The sequence below is a fragment of the Procambarus clarkii genome, chromosome 1 (genome assembly GCF_040958095.1).
Source record: "Procambarus clarkii isolate CNS0578487 chromosome 1, FALCON_Pclarkii_2.0, whole genome shotgun sequence".
Lineage (NCBI taxonomy): Eukaryota > Metazoa > Arthropoda > Malacostraca > Decapoda > Cambaridae > Procambarus > Procambarus clarkii.
The window spans coordinates 35052004-35071940 of NC_091150.1; the positions used below are offsets into that span (position 1 = coordinate 35052004).

Genomic DNA, 19937 nt, shown 5'->3' on the forward strand with positions numbered 1-19937 from the left:
CCGATTTTCAAGAAAGGTGATAGGGAGGAGACACTTAACTATAGACCTGTATCATTGACAAGCATCCCCTGTAAAATACTTGAAAGAATAATTAGGCTACGACTGGTTGCACACCTGGAGAACGTTAGGTTTGTGAACAAACATCAACATGGGTTCTGGAAAGGGAAATCGTGCCTAACTAACCATTTGGAATTCTATGATAAAATAACGAGGATAAGACAGGACAGAGATGGTTGGGCAGACTGCATATTTCTGGACTGCCAAAAACCCTTTGATACAGTACCGCACATGAGACTGCTGTTCAAACTCGAGAGGCAGGCGGGGATGGGAGGAAAGGCCCTAGCATGGACAAGGAACTACCTAACAGGAAGGAGCCAAAGAGTTATGGTCGGGGGCGAGAAGTCGGACTGGCGAACAGTAACGAGTGGAGTACCTCAAGGATCGGTGTTGGGACCAATTCTATTTCTAATATATGTTAACGACATGTTTACAGGAATAGAGTCCTACATGTCGATGTTCGCGGATGACGCAAAGTTGATGAGAAGAATTGTGACAGATGAGGATTGCAGGATCCTCCAAGAGGACCTGAACAGGTTGCAGAGATGGTCAGAGAAATGGCTACTGCAGCTCAACACGAGCAAATGTAAAGTTATGGAAATGGGACTAGGTGATAGGAGACCAAACGGACAGTACACAATGAAGGGGAACTGCCTACCTGTGACGATGTGAGAAAGAGACCTGGGCGTGGACGTAACACCTAATCTATCTCCTGAAGCACATATAAATAGAATAACGACAGCAGCGTACTCTACACTGGCAAAAGTTAGAACGTCATTCATAAACCTAAGTAAGGAGGCATTTAGGGTGCTTTCCACTGCCTACGTGAGGCCAGTCTTAGAGTATGCCGCCTCATCATGGAGTCTCCATCTGAAGAAGCATATAAGGAAACTAGAAAAGGTTCAGATGTTTACAACGAGACTCGTCCCAGAGTTACGAGGGATGGGGTATGAGGAGCGTCTGAGAGAACTGTGCCTTACGACACTAGAAAGAAGAAGGGAGAGTGGGGACATGATAGGAACGTATAGAATACTCAGGGGGATTGACAGAGTGGACATAGACGAAATGTTCACACGGAATAGTAACTGAACGAGAGGACATGGGTGGATGCTGGAAACTCAGATGAGTCACAGAAAAGTTCGGAAGTTTTCTTTTAGCGTGAGAGTAGTGGAAAATGGAATGCACTTAAGGAATAGGTTGTGGAAGCAAATACTATTCATAATTTTAAAACTTGGTATGATATAGAAATAGGACCGGAGTCATTGCTGTAAACATCCGATGCTCGAAAGGCGGGATCCAAGAGTTAATGCTCGATCCTGCAGACACAAATAGGTGAGTACAAATAGGTGAGTACACGCACAGACAGAGCACCCTCAGGAGCGAGTACACAGGGACGCCGGAACATTCCGCAAACTCCCGCTTCACAGATGACCAACGTGGATGGACTTGCGTTAGTTTAATTGCCGGAGTGCAGGTTAGCAGGGCAGGAGGCCGCTGGAGTGAGAGAATAAAGCGAGACCTGGAACAGTAAAGGTAAGTAACGTATGTGTTACGAGTGGAGGGGGAGATACTGTGATACGTGTTGAGGTTTACTCCAAGTAAACCTGGTACCATGGTGTGCTCCAGGGCGGGCCCGGTTACTTCCAACCATCCGATATAGCACGCCCTCCAGGCGAGGTGGGTCAAGGCCCGGCCCCCAGGGAAAGTACCCCCCACTATTTGACCTGTGGGGGATTACTTGTGGTTAGTCCCACAGGTTAATTACAAGTAATAGTCTACAGCAGGGCACATCTGCCCCCTCCACACTGGACACAAGGACCACACTGTATTGATTCTTTACAATTTAGTCCCCACAGCAGCCCCTTTACCCATAACTAAACCCCCCCTGACACTGTCTATATATGGACCTTTCCGTTAATGTTAGGTCCCTCCTCCTGTGGCCAGAGATACCAGTTCACAGACAAGATACTCAGGCAGGTTCAACGCCTCTGAAGGAGGTACACTTGAAAATGTTCCTCATTCCCACAATACATCAATCCTCTCCAAGTTTAGGTGGTGGTGTACGCAGGGTGTGGCTCATGTTGAAGCTTGGGTAGTGGTACACACAGGGTGTGGCTCATGTTGAAGCTTGGGGACTGGTACACACAGGGTGTGGCTCGTGTTGAAGCTTGGGGACTGGTACACACAGGGTGTGGCTCATGTTGAAGCTTGGGGACTGGTACACACAGGGTGTGGCTCGTGTTGAAGCTTGGGTAGTGGTACACACAGGGTGTGGCTCATGTTGAAGCTTGGGTAGTGGTACACACAGGGTGTGGCTCGTGTTGAAGCTTGGGGACTGGAACACACAGGGTGTGGCTCGTGTTGAAGCTTGGGTAGTGGTACACACAGGGTGTGGCTCGTGTTGAAGCTTGGGTAGTGGTACACACAGGGTGTGGCTCGTGTTGAAGCTTGGGGACTGGTACATAAGAATGAAGGTACCTGCAGAAGGCCTATTGGTCCATACGACTCGGCTCCTATTTATACCCATCCAATCCCATTCATATATATGTCTAACCTGCGCTTGAAACAATCAAATGATCCTACTTCTATTATGTTATGCGGTAATTGGTTCCACAAATCAACAACCCTGTTACCGGACCAGTATTTACCCACTTACCAGCATTTATGAATAGGAGCTGCCATGTATGGGCCAATAGCCCTTTTGCAGTTACCTTCATTCTAATCTTCTTATATATAAACTACAAACCGAAATAGGAAAATAGCAGGTGTATGGTCACTGCTCGGCTGGAGGAGCGACTTGCAGGTGCAGGAAGTCTGGGCTGGGTGAGGGTGGAGGAAGCCTCGTCATCCACCCGCTCATCCTTCACCCTCCAGTTATCATCCACTCCAACCCATCCTTGTCATAACTCACTATATACAACTACACAATGAGAGAGAGAGAGAGAGAGAGAGAGAGAGAGAGAGAGAGAGAGAGAGAGAGAGAGAGAGAGAGAGAGAGAGAGAGAGAGAGAGAGAGAGAGAGAGAGAGAGACTGGGGGGTGCCAGAGCAACCCGTCCTCTTAAAAATAACGTCATTTTTCGCTCGTATGCGCACTATGGCCAAATTAGGACGTAATTTGAAATGAAATCGATTCACAAAAGTGACGTACTGTTCCGTTTTCTTTTTGAGTCGTCCGGCTTACTCGGCAAGCTTAGAGGAGTCAACTTTCCATTAACGTTTTTCATACCGTTTTGAAACTTTATGAGAATTTCCTGCCCACCTAACCTATCACAGGACCCTTAACTTACTGTTGTTTAAAAAAAAATTCCAAAATTTATTTTCATTTTTTTTTTCATTTTCAAATTACGTCCATATTCGGCCATACGGGCAAACGGCCAAAAGCGACGTTCTTTTGAGAGAGAATTAGAGAGAATGAGAAAGAGGAAGAGAGAAAATGTGTGTAACAAACATACCAACTCTCCAGGTTCTATCAGCCAAACAGACAACATTTCCGCCTTCCCAGCACCGCTATACACTCACACGACCCCCCCCACACACCCCCACCCCACCCCAACAAGCACACACAAAATAAAGAGTATTGACAGAGTGGAAAAGGAGGAAATGTTCACAATGAACACCAAAAGATTCAAGAGGACATGGATGGCAGCTTGAAAAACAGCCATAGAGGTGTTGGATTCTGTTTTAAATATGGCAGAGAAATGGAATGAACTAAACAGTTGTGGATACGAACTCCAGTCATAATTTCAAAACAAAGTATGACTAGAGAACTGAAGAATATAGGTAGTCATTGCATTAGATATTCTGAGTCTGGAAAATCTGAGTCCGAGGGCTAAAGCTCGATATGATAACCACTTTCAAAATATTGCAGAGGAATTAACAGAATAGATCATAATTACAGACTATTTAGCACGAGTGGTACACGCACAAGAGGATACAGGTGGAAGCTGTGTCCCCCCTTATGAGAATGAGCCACAGAGACATTGGAAAGAATTTCTTCAGTGTCAGAGTAGTTAATAAATGGAATGCATTAGGCAGTGACGTGGTGGATGCTGATTCCATACACAGTTTCAAATGCAGATATGAAAGAGCCCAGTAAGCTCAGGAATTTGTACACAATGCAGTAGATTGAGAGTTGAGAGGCAAGACCAAAGAGTCGAAGTTCATTTCCCCCCTCCTCCTCCCCCCCCCCCCCCCGTAAGCAGAACTAGATGAGTACACCTGGTACACATATATACACACACATACACATACACTTGCGAGTGTGTATTCAAATGTAGATATGATAGAGCTCGAGAAGCTCAGGAATCTATGCACCAGTAGATTGACGGTTGAGAGGCAGGACCAAAGAGCTGAAGCTCAATCCCCGCAAACACAACAAGGTAATTACATACGTGTGTGGGGCCTCGCGGCTGAGTGGACAGCAGTAAATGGTCGTAGTCCTAAGGGCTCGGGTTCGATTGCCGGTCGAGGCAGGAAAAAATGGGCAGGGTTTCTTTCACCCCTGATGCCTCTGTTCACCTAGCAGTAAATAGGTACCTAGGAGTTAGACAGCTGCTTCCTTGGGATGATGATGTGTGTGTGTGTTAGAGAGATGCATATGTTGTAAACATAATAGAGGGAAAGTAAATTGGTTAGAAAGGCGGGGTCCAAGAGCTCATAGCTCGATTCTGCAGGTACAAATAGGAAATACACACAGACACTCGGTGTAATGTGTTAGTCTCACATCTGCCACCAGAGCTGGGCCTGAGGACGTTCACCTGGCATCCGTGTAACTGTACATAATAACCAGATGAGGCTCCGTACATCAGTAGTACTGATAACCTCTCTTGTTGATGTCCTAGCAACACAACTGGAGCAGGAGGAGGAGAAAGAGAGAATGAAAAAGAGAAGAAGGAAAAGAAAAGAAGAATGATACCAGTGGTGGTCTCAACCCACCAGCTGAACTGCTACAGCTCAAGGTCAACCTGCACGGCTCACCATCCGTAAATTAATTTCTGTGATGACTGTTATTTCCAGTCCTCTCTTGTAACATCACCAGTTATGTGATTCTGTATTTACACATCAATGCCTCCAACACAACACAACAACAACTCCAAATATAACTGTTATACAAGCGGCTCGCGTAGCCTACAGCACAATAGTGACATTGTTATCTACATTTATCGTTATACATAGATGAAATATAAAAAGTAGTTTTATATATGGTATTAAAACCAACGAAAGTCTGTTCTCTATGACCTATATCCACACAGTAATAAAACAACCAATCTTCCTGTTTTAGTATTACTTGTAGTAACGATGAGGACCATAGTCCATATACCGACGTACAACACAATTAGAAAATATAAATCGATAATACTGAATTTGGACAAACCGGAAAAGATTTTCTATTTATGGTGCAAAGATAAACTAAACTAACCTAACCTTCCTGAGCCTAATACACGATATCTGAGAAGAGCCTAGGAATACTAAGCCTAGGAATATTTAAGTTGGTTTTTTAGCTTAATTTTTTCGGGCTATAATGTGAATAACACCAAATAGAGCTCATTGTGAGATATGGGCTCACAATGCTATCTAATAAATGCTACCTAATTACTTAGTACGTCAATCTTTGTACTACAGTGCACAAAGTTACAAAACCTACCATCTTAGCAGGAGGATGGGTCGAATAAAATAGTATTTATTTAAAATTCACATGCAAATTTTATCCTCACTTCAAATTTTATAATTTCACTTTCTGTCTCTAGGAATGTGTGGGACTGAGATATAAAGAGTCCAGACGATGGCAGCAACAATAGACTTCATCTGGCTTTCCGCACCGTATTTAAGAGTATGTATATACTCTTATACATATATACACATGTACATATACGTATACTGTGACATATACAGAGAATATGTCACAGTAACGTGCAGCGGACGAACAGCCTATCATACACATGAAATATAATGAAACGTCTTAACTTTCTGTTTATTTCGTGTGTGTGTTGGCTTTTGGTGTTGAGCTTAATGCCTATCAACCTCCGGCCACCATAACTGCTTACTAAAGCTTAGTAACATACTCCAGGACTACAGTAAACTATGTATATATACACCGAAAAGATAAGTACACTTCTCAGTGTATAAACCTTTCGGTACTATGCAGTATATTTCTGTGGGTTGGCATAAGTATTAAGAAAGATTTCACACATACACTGCACGCTTAAATGCGATGTTAAGTATATTGTCACTTACAATTGATGTCACTACCACTTGGGTTGCATCACTGGTGACTCACATTTTTCGCCAGTGATTGACAGAAGAGAGGCGGGACCAAAAAGCCAGACCTCAACCCCCCGCAAGCACAACTAGGTGAGTACAACTAGTTGAGTACATCTTTGGATATGGAAATTATTGTTAACTGGTTCCTTTGGCTGTGTGTTCATTTCTTCTGGCTACAGCTTTCCTTCAAGCATAACGTCAAAAATCTTAACGTCGATCACAGCGTCAAAATTCCAGTACTAGCCTAGTTATGCCTGTGGTGGGGGGTTGAGCTTCAGCTCCTTGGTCCCACCTCTCAATTGTCAATCAACTGGTGTACAGGTTCCTGAGTCTATTGGGCTCTATCATATCTACTTTTGAAACTGTGTATGGAGTCAGCCTCCACCACATCACTGCCTAATGCATTCCATTTATTAAATAATCTGACACTGAAAAGTTCTTTGTAATATCTCTGCTGATCATTTGGGTACTAAGTATGCACCTATGTCCCCTTATTCGCGTACCACCCGTGCTAATTAGTTTATATTTATCTACCCTGTCAATTCCTCTGAGAATGTTATAGGTGGTGATCATGTCTCCCCTAACTCTTCTGTCTTCCAGTGTCGTGAGGTTTAGTTCCAGTAGTCTTTCCTCGTAGCTCATATCTCTCAGCTTGGGGACTAGCCTGGTGGCATACCTCTTAACCTTTTCTAACTTCCTTTTGTGTTTTACTAGATGAGGACTCCACGCTGGAGCCTCACACTCCAGTATTGGTCTGACAAATGAGATATACAAGATTCTGAATTATTCCTTACACAAGATTCTATAGTGCTCATGTGAATTTAATAGCACCGTATTATTGACGCTTTATTGAACCTGATTAGTTAGGAGGGTTGACTGGGTTGGTACTCTTATGGTTAGACAAACAGCCTAAAATTTGACGCTTGTCAGAGAAGGGTATAACCCATCTCTGACGTATAACTGCGAATAAACAACGGCCATGCTACAAAGCAATGCTGCTTCAAAATATTCAAAAGCCATACAAATAAAAGTGTTTTTATCCTTTTATTTTCACCAACAAGTCCAAAATGATTGAATGTCTTTAAGCATAAGGTACCCCCCGGGAGCAGGGTATATGACCTAAGGAAAGTATATAACTCCCTGCATCATCGCTACGCTATAAACAAACTTATATCAAACAAACCTAACCTAACCAAATCCAAAGCACCCTAACCAAACCCAATGAAGTAAGAGATAAAATGAGTTCATATATATAATTTTTTTCGAAAGCTAACCTACTTTTTGAGGCGCGCCCCATCTTGAAACAGCTCAAAGCTTGAAGAGCGAAGACCTTCTGAAAGCTTCATCCTTCTGAAGACCATATTAGAAAAAATTGTCAACCTTTCCCTCAATGACTATTAATAAAAACAAGCCACTGTTCCAGTCAGACTCTGCTGCCTTGGTATCCGCACTGCCACCCAAGATGATGTTACAGCCTTAATTCTTCCTTCTAGCCATCAGAAGACCAAGTCAAGAAAATTCTACCATACAATTTAGGTGACTGTGGGGATACATGACCCTTACTAAGTAGAATGCATCACAAAATAGGATACCTTGGCAGCCTCGGTACTCGGACCAACCATACCAAATGTCAACATCAATCCAATTAGGACGGCCCCTTAGTGGACAAAAAGCTACTGCTTTACTAAACACAACAATACCGAATGGCCATACTCACCTCACAGCCGTGCCTGCTTCCCTTTCCTTTTGGCAGTCCCTATGTCTGTAACAGGGTTATATCTTGAACCGCATTGCAATTGCCCTCTGCCATGGTGCCCCAATCCATGCTGGATATAAGTGTATTTGTAGTGAGGTAGATGCAGATGAATACGGAATGCATGGCCTGCATAGTAGAACATCAAAGGGATGGCACACAAGGCATGACGAAACCAACGACATTATTAAGAAGAGCCTTGCCTCTGCCCAGTGTCCAACAGATAGCCTCGTCTTCCAATGTCTCGTAATTTTATTGCTTTTGTTGATTGACTGGATGGAATCACACTAATCTCAATGAGGAATGGCGTGGGACTATACTTCTGTATCCACATACATTACCCTTCCTGTTGGTCAAGCAGGAGCCGCTACCACACCCAGAGACAAATCAAACAAGTACAGGGAAACTGACCACCAGTACAATTTTGTTCCTATAGGATCCGAGACCCCTTGGTCCATGGAGAAAGAGTGCAAAGATCTTCCTCGAGGATCTGTTCTAGGTTCATCGAAATACTTAAGAGACCCCTAGAGCTTCGAGTTTCATTTACCAGCGCCTCAATGTGGCGATCCATAGGTGAAATGCCTACTGCATCCTCGGTTCCTGTCGTACGTTCGAAGAAATCTACAGCCTCAAGGAGATAAACTTCCCTTTTCTTCTTCTTAATGTTTACATTTTGTAATTAATAAGCTATATAACTGCGTATACTTGTATAATAAAGTGTATAACATAAATAATAAAAAAAGAGGTGGTAGGAGAAGCGAATAGTCGTATGTATTGCAACCCGTTCTCGCAAATTCGTAAAGTCAATATTGACTTATTAACTACGTGCATAGGTGATATACTTAACATAATAGATACCCTTAAAAAGATTCATAGAAAACACCGACCTTACCTAACCTTGTTAGTATCTTAAGATATGCATCTTATTGCTTCGTAATTACAATTATTACTTAACCTATACCTATTATAGGTTAGGTAATAATTGTAATTACGAAGCTATAAGATGCTTATCTTAAGATACTAACAAGGTTAGGTAAGGTCGGTGTTTTCTATGAATCTTTTTAAGGGTATCTATTATGTTAAGTATGTCACCTATGCACATATTTAATAAGTCAATATTGACTTATGTATTTAGAGTCAAACAGCGGGTTTTTCTCTGACTCCTCTGTATTCCCTTCTCCGAAGATCCCTACAATTGCACTAGAGATGGTACCCACAGTCATAACTAATGAATTGAGAAAGAGACACGTCTTTACCATACTTTTGTTTACACAAACGAATGCCAGTGTGACCAGAGGTCAATGGTCCCAGCTCATGTAAAGGCCCAGCTGCCACTAACCTCAACATCCATTTCAAGAAGAAATTCATGAAATATAATAATATTATAAATAGCGAAGCTGCCATGTTACACTGGTGGCCTTTTGTTTCAGGTAACGAAGATGACGGTTTATCATATAGGTCAGAATAATCTCAATTCCCCACCAAACCATGACGTCTTAGTGCACTTTATGCAGTGAGCAACTCTGTGGGAGGTTACAAGTACCGCTGCTCGGTCACTTCCAGAACACGATGCCAGGCCTTTATTTAGACAGTTTGTGATCCTCTATCTCCATGTATGTTGTGTTTTATATTCAATAAATATGTATGTACTTTGTCGATGATGTGCCAGCTAAAGCAAATGGTTTATACTGTAGTTGTAAATAAGAATTTAGAATAATAATATATCTTATATTAACGAACTGGTACTTGGGGGATACCTCTGGAGTTGAACGGAAGATATTTCTTGGTTTCTCCCAGGTCTCCGTCAGTGCTACTGAGGTTGCTGAGTGAGGTACACGTAAGGTGCATCCTCTGCCTTACATCTCTGACTGAGGTAAATGTTCCAATCTCGTTCGCAATGTGCAGTGTTTTATCTTTTATAAGAAAATAATACACGCTTTTCTAAACTGGATTTGTTACCGATTGACATTAAACTGATATGACAAGTGATTGGATTTTTTTAGTTAAGTATTAAGAGGTCAAATATATTGTAGTCGGGTTTGTAGCCTCGTGGCAGTTACAGTTAGTTGATGATACAGTACATTAAACTTCGTCTAAGTATAGTTAACGATACTATTTCGTTGGGGAATTATAGTTGTTCATACAATAACTTTGGTACAACTATAACTGGCTCAATAATCTCGTGGGTTAAGAACTAATCATTGATTTGATGTTTGATGAATAATGAAACCTAATGATGTATAAAACATAATTTGTAAGTAAGGTTTGCATATGACAAATATTAAATTTGTATTGTATATTATTAACGATATAACAAGTTGAATAAAGTTTTAATGGAAAGGCTTGAGCCGTGTCTTGAGCACATATGGAAATACGGTATTAAATGGTTGCTTTAACAGTAAACTGCAAAACATTACTATTATTGGTAAAAAGGTACCGACAAATTATAAATCAATGTAGTGATACCTGCATAATTTGTCTTCCTTTATTGCTATGGCTAGGCCTATAAAGTTTAGACAAAAGTTACGCGTATGTTTATCTAATATCCTTACTCGCAGATGGTTTGTCATAAATGATTTGAACTATAATGTTGCTTACGGGTTTGTTAAATGCAGCTTTAGCCGCCTCGCCAGCTATTTCGACCGGATCCTTACCCCTTGATAGGGTCGAATGGTTGACCGCCATAACCGTTATCTTCCCTCGTAACACACCAGGAACTGATCAGGTGATAGGAATTAGGTGATATCCAGGAAAAAAAATACTTAGTAGGATAGGCTCAAAAGAAACCACGGGAAGGAAAAGTTCCAAACCTGCTAACGAAAATTCGAATACCCTTGCCATGCTGAGGGCTCTGAACAGGACATGGGGTTCCCACGAGGAGTGAATGACCGGGCGGTCCACGACGCCTTGCTCACGTGTGTGCCGTTACCAGACAAGCTCAGGTAACTTACCACAGTTGCAGTTTCGTTTGGGCTCACTTATCCCACTTGGTTTCGTGCGTTGCTCACGCATTATCGTTCGAAAGACACTATACTTATTGTGCAGTGCTCTCCTTCCACAGAACTGTACAGCTGCTCGATAATTATTACATAGTAATTTGAGTGAAACAACATTGTTATTAATATTACTGATACGCCTACTAAATATAGACACTATAGTTTTTACATATTATCTAATTACATTTACTTAAACTTGCATTTGTGGTCAGATTAAATTCCTTTTTTGATCAATTTAAATTGCAATATAATTAATCTAAATCAAAATGCATCTCAAAGGAGGGTTGGCCACATTATAGTACCAAGCAGCTGGGTCGAGCCCTATTATTATATCCAGAAGTTGGATCAAGTCCTATTATAGTATGCAGCAGCTGGATGAAGCCCTATTACAATACCCAGCAGTTGGGACAAGTTTCATTATAGTACCTAGTAGCTGGATCAAGACGTATTATAGTACCCAACAGTAGGGTCAAACCCTATTACAGTACCCTGTAGTTGGGGGCACACCAGACACCGTGTTGTCTTCTCGCTATTAGTAATCATCACGTTCTCTCTCGCCCTCAGTAACATTCGTTTAGGGAGACCAGCAGGCGGGGCTGGCGCTCCTCGCGGTCAAGGCCTATTGCTGTTTGAATATCTGACAACGGAGTATCGACTCCGCACAATCGACTTGAGAATGGTCCAGGACGGACCGAAACGTCGTCGTCCCTTCACCTTCTAGTGTGTGGTCTGGTCAACATCTGTCAACGGAACTTTTGCTGTATAATTTTTTTCATAAACAACATTAGTCTCTTTTATCAGTCTCCGTGGTGTAGTGGTAAGACACTCGCCTGGCGTTCCGCGAGCGCTATGTCATGGGTTCGTATCCTGGCCGGGGAGGATTTACTGGGCGCAATTCCTTAACTGTAGCCTCTGTTTAACGCAACAGTAAAATGTGTACTTGGATGAAAAAACGATTCTTCGCGGCAGGGGATCGTATTCCAGGGACCTGCCCGAAACGCTACGCGTGCTAGTGGCTGTACAAGAATGTAACAACTCTTGTATATATCTCAAAAAAAACAAAAAAAAAACAACATTTACGTGTTGTGTTTTGTTAATTTTCTCAGTCAAAAAATCATTATGATTTTACGAATATATATATATATTTCCGTTGTTCCGGCGGAGATGTGAATTGGGGTCCTGTGGCACAGTATTCACCAAAGTCGAGTTCGATTCCAGAAAAGAACATAAAAGTTTAGGCATCGTTTTCTTTCACTTGGGCTGGACGGTAGAGCGACGGTCTCGCTTCATGCAGGTCGGCGTTCAATCCTCGACCGTCCAAGTGGTTGGGCACCATTCCTTCCCCCCTTCCCATCCCAAATCCTTATCCTGACCCCTTCCAAGTGCTATATAGTCGTAATGACTTGGCGCTTTCCCCCCTGATAGTTCCCTTCCCTTCCTTTCATCCGATGCCTCTGTTCACCTAGCAATAAATAGATACCTGGGAGTTAGGCAAATGTTGTGGGTTGCGACCAGGATAAGGTCGCTGGCTTAGTGAGACCTAGAAATTCTAACATCCTTTACGAGGTCCTACGAAAGCTTTTCGATGTCAAGGGCACCCTGACAACATGACTCCATATATGTCCAGACACTATACTTGTAGGGTCCCTACAGTATCGAACCCAACTTGTACAGTTGGGTTCGATCTCGACTCCCAGTCAATAATTTTGGGTTCGAATCCCGGTCGGGACAGGAATGGTTGGGTGCGTTTCCTATCGCCTAACGGTAAGCATGTACCCAGGACTTGGCTTGTTATTGGGCTGCATCCTAGGGAGGGGTCAGTAATTCGACCTTGAAGAGAGACTGGACATAAGCCTAACGTGTATATATATATTATATATACTGGTTGCCTGTACCCCGACAATGAATTGTTATTATGAATTGTTATTATTTGAAATATGTCCAGTAACATGCAGGTTAAACAGCACTCACTCGCGCGTGTGATTAAAGCAATTTGCAGTTAGGGTAATTAACTTGATAATCAATATGCTTTGACCCCTGTATCACTTAGTGAAGTGGGACCATCAACATGGCCCCGAGCAAGTGAACTGCCTGGACACTTCCTCTGCGACTCGTCTTGTGCTATTACTTCTATGTGGCATTTTCAGCATCTTGATATAAACGAGAACTATGGAAATGTTTATGGTACTGTGCACGTTTGGGGGTGATCCTGGACGTCATGAGTTCGAATCCTGGACGGGTTATTTAGAGTTGTTAGTGATCAATGGCTTACGCGTTCCTGCAGGCATGTGTGAGAAAGCCTGCAGGATGTTTATTGAGACAAGAAAAAATACATCTCAAAGGGATAGAGTAGCTTAGAAATAGCCTAAGCTACTCTATCCCTTTGAGATGTATTTTTTCTTGTCTCAATAAACATCCTGCAGGCTTTCTCACACATATATGTATACAGAAATGTACACGAAAGCTTTATAACAAATCTAACTTTCATGAAAACAAATGAGCAATCGTATGCAATTAACTCTTAAGTCTTCATTCTACTCTTACCAATAAAGAATAATTTTAAAGTGTAAAAACGGCCAAAAATAACGCTTAAAGAACACAACTATCCCCGGTCCGTCACTATGCTATGCGTAATTCTTTGGGAATAAAAAAATATATATGTCGTTAAAAATGTATAGAAAAAATAGCAAATGCGCGAAAAAATATATATATAGGTGATGAGCACCTATAAATATATTTTTACACCGCCCACCCCCCAAGGTCGAATTAATGCATGCAACCCCACAACAAGCGGCCTAACTCTTGGGGTACCTAGTTGCTGCTAGGTGAACAGACGCATTAGGTGATAGGAAATGCGCCCAACTATTTATATCTCTTGAGGTTACCTTGATATGATTTCGGGGGCTCAATGTCCCCACGGCCCGGTTCTCGACCAGGCCTCCTGGATGGTCAGGCCGACCAGGCTGTTGGACGCGGCTACTTGCAGTCTGACGTATGAATCACAGCCTGGTTGATCAGTGCCCGACAAACCACTGGAACATTATCTAACATAGTGCACAGTTACAAATCCATTAAGATTTCAACTTAGATTCAACAGAGCAGAAGAAGTTGTTAAACACATGGGGCATAATCTTACTGAAGCGACCATACGAGTCATAAATACTCATACTCCGCCCAAGTAAAACAGAAACAAGCAACACTTAGTGGGCCAGCCAGAGGCTTAGGGCCCGCGCAGGAATATCCCTGAAAAAAAAGCGCCCAGGATTCGAACCCAAAATTCTAAATTGCGAGTCGAGAACGAACCCGACTGCACAACCGGTACTACATGATATATATATTGTCATATACAGGAAAATTTCGTTCAGAATTCTAGTTACCAAAGTTTACACGCGGAGATAAAAAAAAAAGGGGGCAATTCCTCCTCCTCCCCATAACTCCCCAAAATTTAAAGTAGTAAATTAAAAAACAATCTTGCAAAGCTATAAAAACCATACAATAAATGTGGGGAAGTAATTACAGAAATTGGTAGCCAAATTGTTGATGTGGCGAGTTACCAACAGCACATTCTCCCGCCTTCACACCCCGAAAAATTGAAAATGAAAAAAAAATGTAGTTATAGTAGATAATATGGAGACAAAAAAATCACTTGCCATATTTTGGGCTTTGAGAGATGAAGAGGGATTTGCCCCCTTCCCCCGAGCCCTCAAAACTAAAAACAAAACAAAACAAAAAATTCTGCTCAGTAGTTTTTCCTGGAGGAGGGGGGGGGGGGAGGACCCCGATGTCAGCCTCACATATAAATATATATATATATATATATATATATACAGGCTGTCAGTCCTCCCGACAAAATTACTATTATTATTCAAATAATATAAAAATTGCCAAGATGGTAATAATATAACATAATATATAGATAATATCATTAAAAAGGGGTTAAAATGTAAATACTCACAAAAGTGGTGAATGTGTGTTCCTACCGTTTCTTGACAGGGTTGTAAAGAGCTGTAGTTGGTGATGGGCTTATTAAGGCCTGCCAAGGGCACGAAGGTTAATTATTAAGTCCATGACACTGGCTTACTGACCAACCAACAGGTATGCTTTAGATCTAGAATTAGTGTAAACTCTCAAGTGTGTGTGTGTGCACGCAGAGAACTAGCGTACACCTTTCAGTGTATATAATTAGCTGACTAGTCAGGTAAATCAGCCGTCAGCACCAGTGGCCTCGCTAAGCACTACACACACTTTATATTTTTTCTTAGTTTTCAATATTTATATACGGTAACTGCAGATAACTCATTTTCTAAATCAAGATATATAAACACGTTTATTTTTTAATTTAACACTATGTTGGTGAAATAATTATAATTCATAATAATAGAAATGTATATAAAGGTTTCACATTACTTGATTATTGCAGTCGAGTGATTGTACTTGTGATGAGGGAGTGAGGCAAAGGTGGTGAGGGAGCGATAATCAGTCCGTCCTCTCCAGAGTTCACAACGTCACTAAACTGATGTATTAAATTGGCCGAATCTAACATACCCCGCGGGCCCAGGAATAGAAAACGGGACATCGCGTCAATTTTGCGAGCCGCTATGATTTTAATACATTTTCCATTGACGTTGGGATTTTTTTCTCGTCAAAATACGATGTGTTATACGAGAGGACAGGTGCCCACATCCGGACGACCCTATCCTAGTCAGCCTCATTCAAATAAATCACAATTCTTTATAATAAACACATCAGTTTTTCCTTACTACATTACGACTGTATTCCTATCAAGAATGGAATTTGGTTTTCCTGTGGGCGAGCCATCTGTTGACCGTGTGGGACACCAACAGATCAGCAGCGTAATGAAATATTATGACCCTTATCCCTATATGTCAAATGACGAAAGCCCTCGTCCAAGGGTTGACACTCGGTCAAAATCGTGTAACCCCACTTCCCTCCTCTTCCCCCAGTCCCGCTACCTGTGTCTGTCTTCCACTAGCACAGGTGCACCGTTGACAGCCGCCAACCCCCGCGTTATAACGGCACGACCCAGCGCTACCCGTAAACCTCATACTGTACTCACCTAGCTGTGCTTGCGGGGGTTGAGCCAACGTTATTTGCAACTCTGAAGTTTGGATTGAAGTTAGGTCTATTCCAAGGTCTTTTTTTTTATAACGCAAAATTAAGTAGCTTCCTTTTCATTCTATACTGCTTCTGGGATATCTTCACTCCTATTCCTATCTAAATAACTTTGCATTTGTCTGGGTTAAAATCTAGTAACCATTTTTCAAACCACCTCTGGGATGTCTAGATCATTCTCAATATACAACAGTTCTCCTCTATTCTGATTGTAATCGCAGTTTTTGTTGTTGTATAATATCAATAGCACAATTTCTGTTTGATGGTTAGCATATATTAGGAAGAGAATTATGAGCTCTATTTATGAACCTTATGATATTCTACTCGTAATTTCTTTCCTACTATATATCGATCTATTTCCACTATGACCCTTGCACTGTGACCCTTGCCTCCTTCCAGTATTTTCTTTTCCTGAATCCATTTCAATTACTATTTGAAGTCGAAATTCAGCTGTTCTAAATGATGTGTTAGGCACGTCGTGTGTGTTTGCTTGTTTGTGCGTGTTCATTACTTGCATCACGCAACTTCCTAAACACGCATCATTAACCATAGTCTACAGTTTCAGGTAGAGACGAGAGTGCAAAATGTCCCTGGACAGCATAGCTGCACCGGGCCCTGTGAGCCTGGGTGCAGGAGTCCCTTCTCCAGCTGCTGTGCTTCCTGAGCTCCATGATCCTGCCAGTCAACACCTTAATAGGAAACGAAGAATGAACTACATTTCCAACCTTCTCGACTCAGATGGTAACTTGCAGAACGAGATGCTGGCGTTTGCCTTCGCGGCCACCATGTTGTCCACCATCCCAATCCTCCTGGGCAATGAATTTGATGTCAACGATGGCCTCAGGAAGAAGAGACAAGTCGGACCTTACCAAGAATCCGACGACCCAGATATCAGCTCATATTCGTATTACACTCCATCACCAGAAGACTCCAAGATGCAGCCACTTTTCTCTGGATACACCTATAAGACAATCATGACATCTCCACCCGGCACTGACTATTTCCACATCCACAATGGTTCTGTATTGACGCCTGGTGTTAATTCAAACGTTATAGCAGCTTCGGAGCAGGAAACCAGAGTTACTAACGCCTCCTTGGGTGAGCTCATCAATGAAGTCTTGCAATGGTCACATGAGAAGGTAAAGAATAAGCCGCTCCTGCCAATGCTAATTAACCTCGCTCTAGATAAATATTCCGGAAACCTAAACCCTGCCGACAAACTTGTTAGAACCGCGTACAAGAAATGGAAAAACTACGGATAATGAAATTTAGTGGTATATAGTGAACCTATATAGTGCTCAGTCATTAATCGATTGCCGCTTCTTTCTCCCTAAAAAAAATAAATACAGAAAAATAATCAGGGGGCTTTAAAGTGACAAGGACTTGGATACAATAACGAGAAAAGATATATTAGGATGTAAATCCACAAACTATATAATCAAGGGGAATGGAACAAGGGATGTGTGCATTCTTCTCAACACTTTAGTCTTCACGTCATCCACCTTCATCCATGATAGGTGTCTCATACTCTGTTACACCTTGACATACAGTTGGCAGTCATCCACCTTCACATATGACAGCTGTCTCATGCTCTTTCTCACAGATGAGTCACCAATAAAGCTTACACTAAAAGTTTGTATGTGTAGTAATTAACTAACAATAAAATGATTTCTTCTTAATAAGATTCCAAAACAGGAGCTTCATATACAACATTGTGATAAATAACTGCGCTGATTGAGTACTTCCTCCTGTGTTAATCTTGGTCCCAATGTTATCATAATTTCCACTTATCATTTACCTTCATTACCCTTTCATTTTGCATGTCATTGTCACCAGAAACCAAATAAAACACCTTACTGAACTTCTCAGGTCAAATTTTGGGCATTGAATAAATATAAACCCGTACATGAGTCAATTGTTTTCTTTAAATCGTCCTCAGACCAAGTCCATTCCATCCGTCGGTCGACCCCATAGACGCATTCATCAATTTTAACATGCTGTTCATTCAAAATAGGAATTTTCTCAAAATTAATATTGTTATATATAAGCATACTGTGCATATTTTTGCATTGGTTAGGTTAGGTTATGTGTTTAGGTTCTGTTGGCGATTATTTGTATTTGTAGTATGTGGGTGAAGCACTTACGGCGTTGTGGTTCGAACAAACTCGTCAGCTACTTGTTCCGGACGTCATCAATTGTGAGTCGTGAGTAAACAGTTTTTCATTCATAAACAAGAAGTTTGGCAGGTGCATGGATAAGACTGGCCTTTGTTTATGAGACCGGCTGCTTTTCTTATAACCTACATATGTATTAGAACTTTGGATTCGACGGTCAGTAATTATCAAAAGGCACCAAACTTGGAACCCTTTAGAACCGGCTGTGGCACAGAGCAGTCAGAATGCCCTCGACATTCCTCGACATATATACACAGTATTGGCATTCAAGATGCCAATACTGTATATATATACACGAAAGAAACAGAAGATAGGACGACTGACGTCAAAAGTATAGGATGAGACATTGGGAAAGAAAGATTTCCCATCAACCTGAAAGTCAAGACAGTTTTCAAGGAGGTGCATACCTCTAAGCGGGACAACCAGTTTGGACAATAAGGTGTAGTTCTTTGTTCCACTAAGGTTCTCAGAATCGTTGGCTTCATTCCCAACTCACAATCAGGGTTTCGAATTCAATTCCCAGATGGGACAGAAATGATTTGAGATGCTCCTTTAACTAATAACGTCCACCTAGTAATGAATAAATAACCGGGAATTAGGTAACAGCTGTGGGGTTGCATCATGGGAAGGGGCAGTAGTTCGACGGAGTGGCCAGTCTCTCATGACATAGTGGGAATCTCTCGCAAGACTATCCCACTCAAAAATAAAAGAAATAAGACAGTACTCTGTGTATCCACCCCTACAGTCATCACAAAAGCAACCTTCAAGTCGTCACAGAGCTACAACTGATGTTAGTTATCATTTATGGACCTCAAAAGCTGCTTCATGTTGTCATAAGTTTCCTTCAAGTGGGTTGCATAACCCAATGGAATTGATGGCAAAACACTACCATTCTGCAGCAAAATGATTTAAAAGATTAGTCTTGGATTAAGACTAGAGCTAATCAACAGCTTTAAACATAACTTCCATTCTCAGTGGCCCAGAATTAGTCAAAAGTAACAAATACAATACAGCATTTGTTTCAGAAGCATTTTAGCTGTAGACCAGAATAATCTATATAATAATTTAAAAGTACATATCGGTTATGTCACAGAGGTTGTAGGCCAGATGCTGGCGGTAAGCAAGTAATTATCAAAAAGGCACCAAGGCAGGGCTGGGGGTGAGCTCCTTGCGGTTACCTTGCAATGATTCTGGGGCTTAGTGTCTCTGTGGCCTGGTCCTCGATCAGGCCTCCTGTTACTAGACTGGTCAACCAGGCTGATGGACTCGGCTCGCAGCCTGACATATGACCTACAGCCTGGTTGATCAGGTACCCTTTGGAGGTGTTTATCGAGTTCTCTTGAACACTGAAGGGTCGGCCAGTTGCCCATAATGTGTAGTGGAAGCGTGTTGAAAAGTATCGGGCCTCTGATGTTGATAAGAATTCTCTCTCAGTGTACCTATTACACCTGTGCTTTTCAATGGGGGTATTCTGCACATCCTGCATTGCAGGATGTGCAGGATCCTGCCATCCATCTCTTTGGAGGTGGGGTGCATGCCCAAATTACAGCAAGCATTTCCTC

General features: G+C 41.9%; 1 protein-coding gene across 1 annotated transcript; it reads left to right on the plus strand.

Annotated features, from left to right (window-relative positions):
• The first annotated feature begins 9884 nt into the window (after positions 1 to 9884).
• Positions 9885 to 18111, plus strand: LOC123768124 (uncharacterized). The gene is made up of 2 exons (XM_045762507.2): positions 9885 to 9945; positions 16761 to 18111. Exon 2 carries the CDS (start codon positions 16786 to 16788, stop codon positions 17461 to 17463), a length of 678 nt encoding a protein of 225 aa, XP_045618463.1. The 5' UTR covers positions 9885 to 9945; positions 16761 to 16785; the 3' UTR covers positions 17464 to 18111.
• The last annotated feature ends 1826 nt before the right edge of the window (positions 18112 to 19937 follow it).

Excerpts from the sequence above, each read along its gene's own strand:
- LOC123768124 (XM_045762507.2), top strand. The coding sequence starts at position 16,786 with ATGTCCCTGGACAGCATAGCTGCACCGGGCCCTGTGAGCCTGGGTGCA.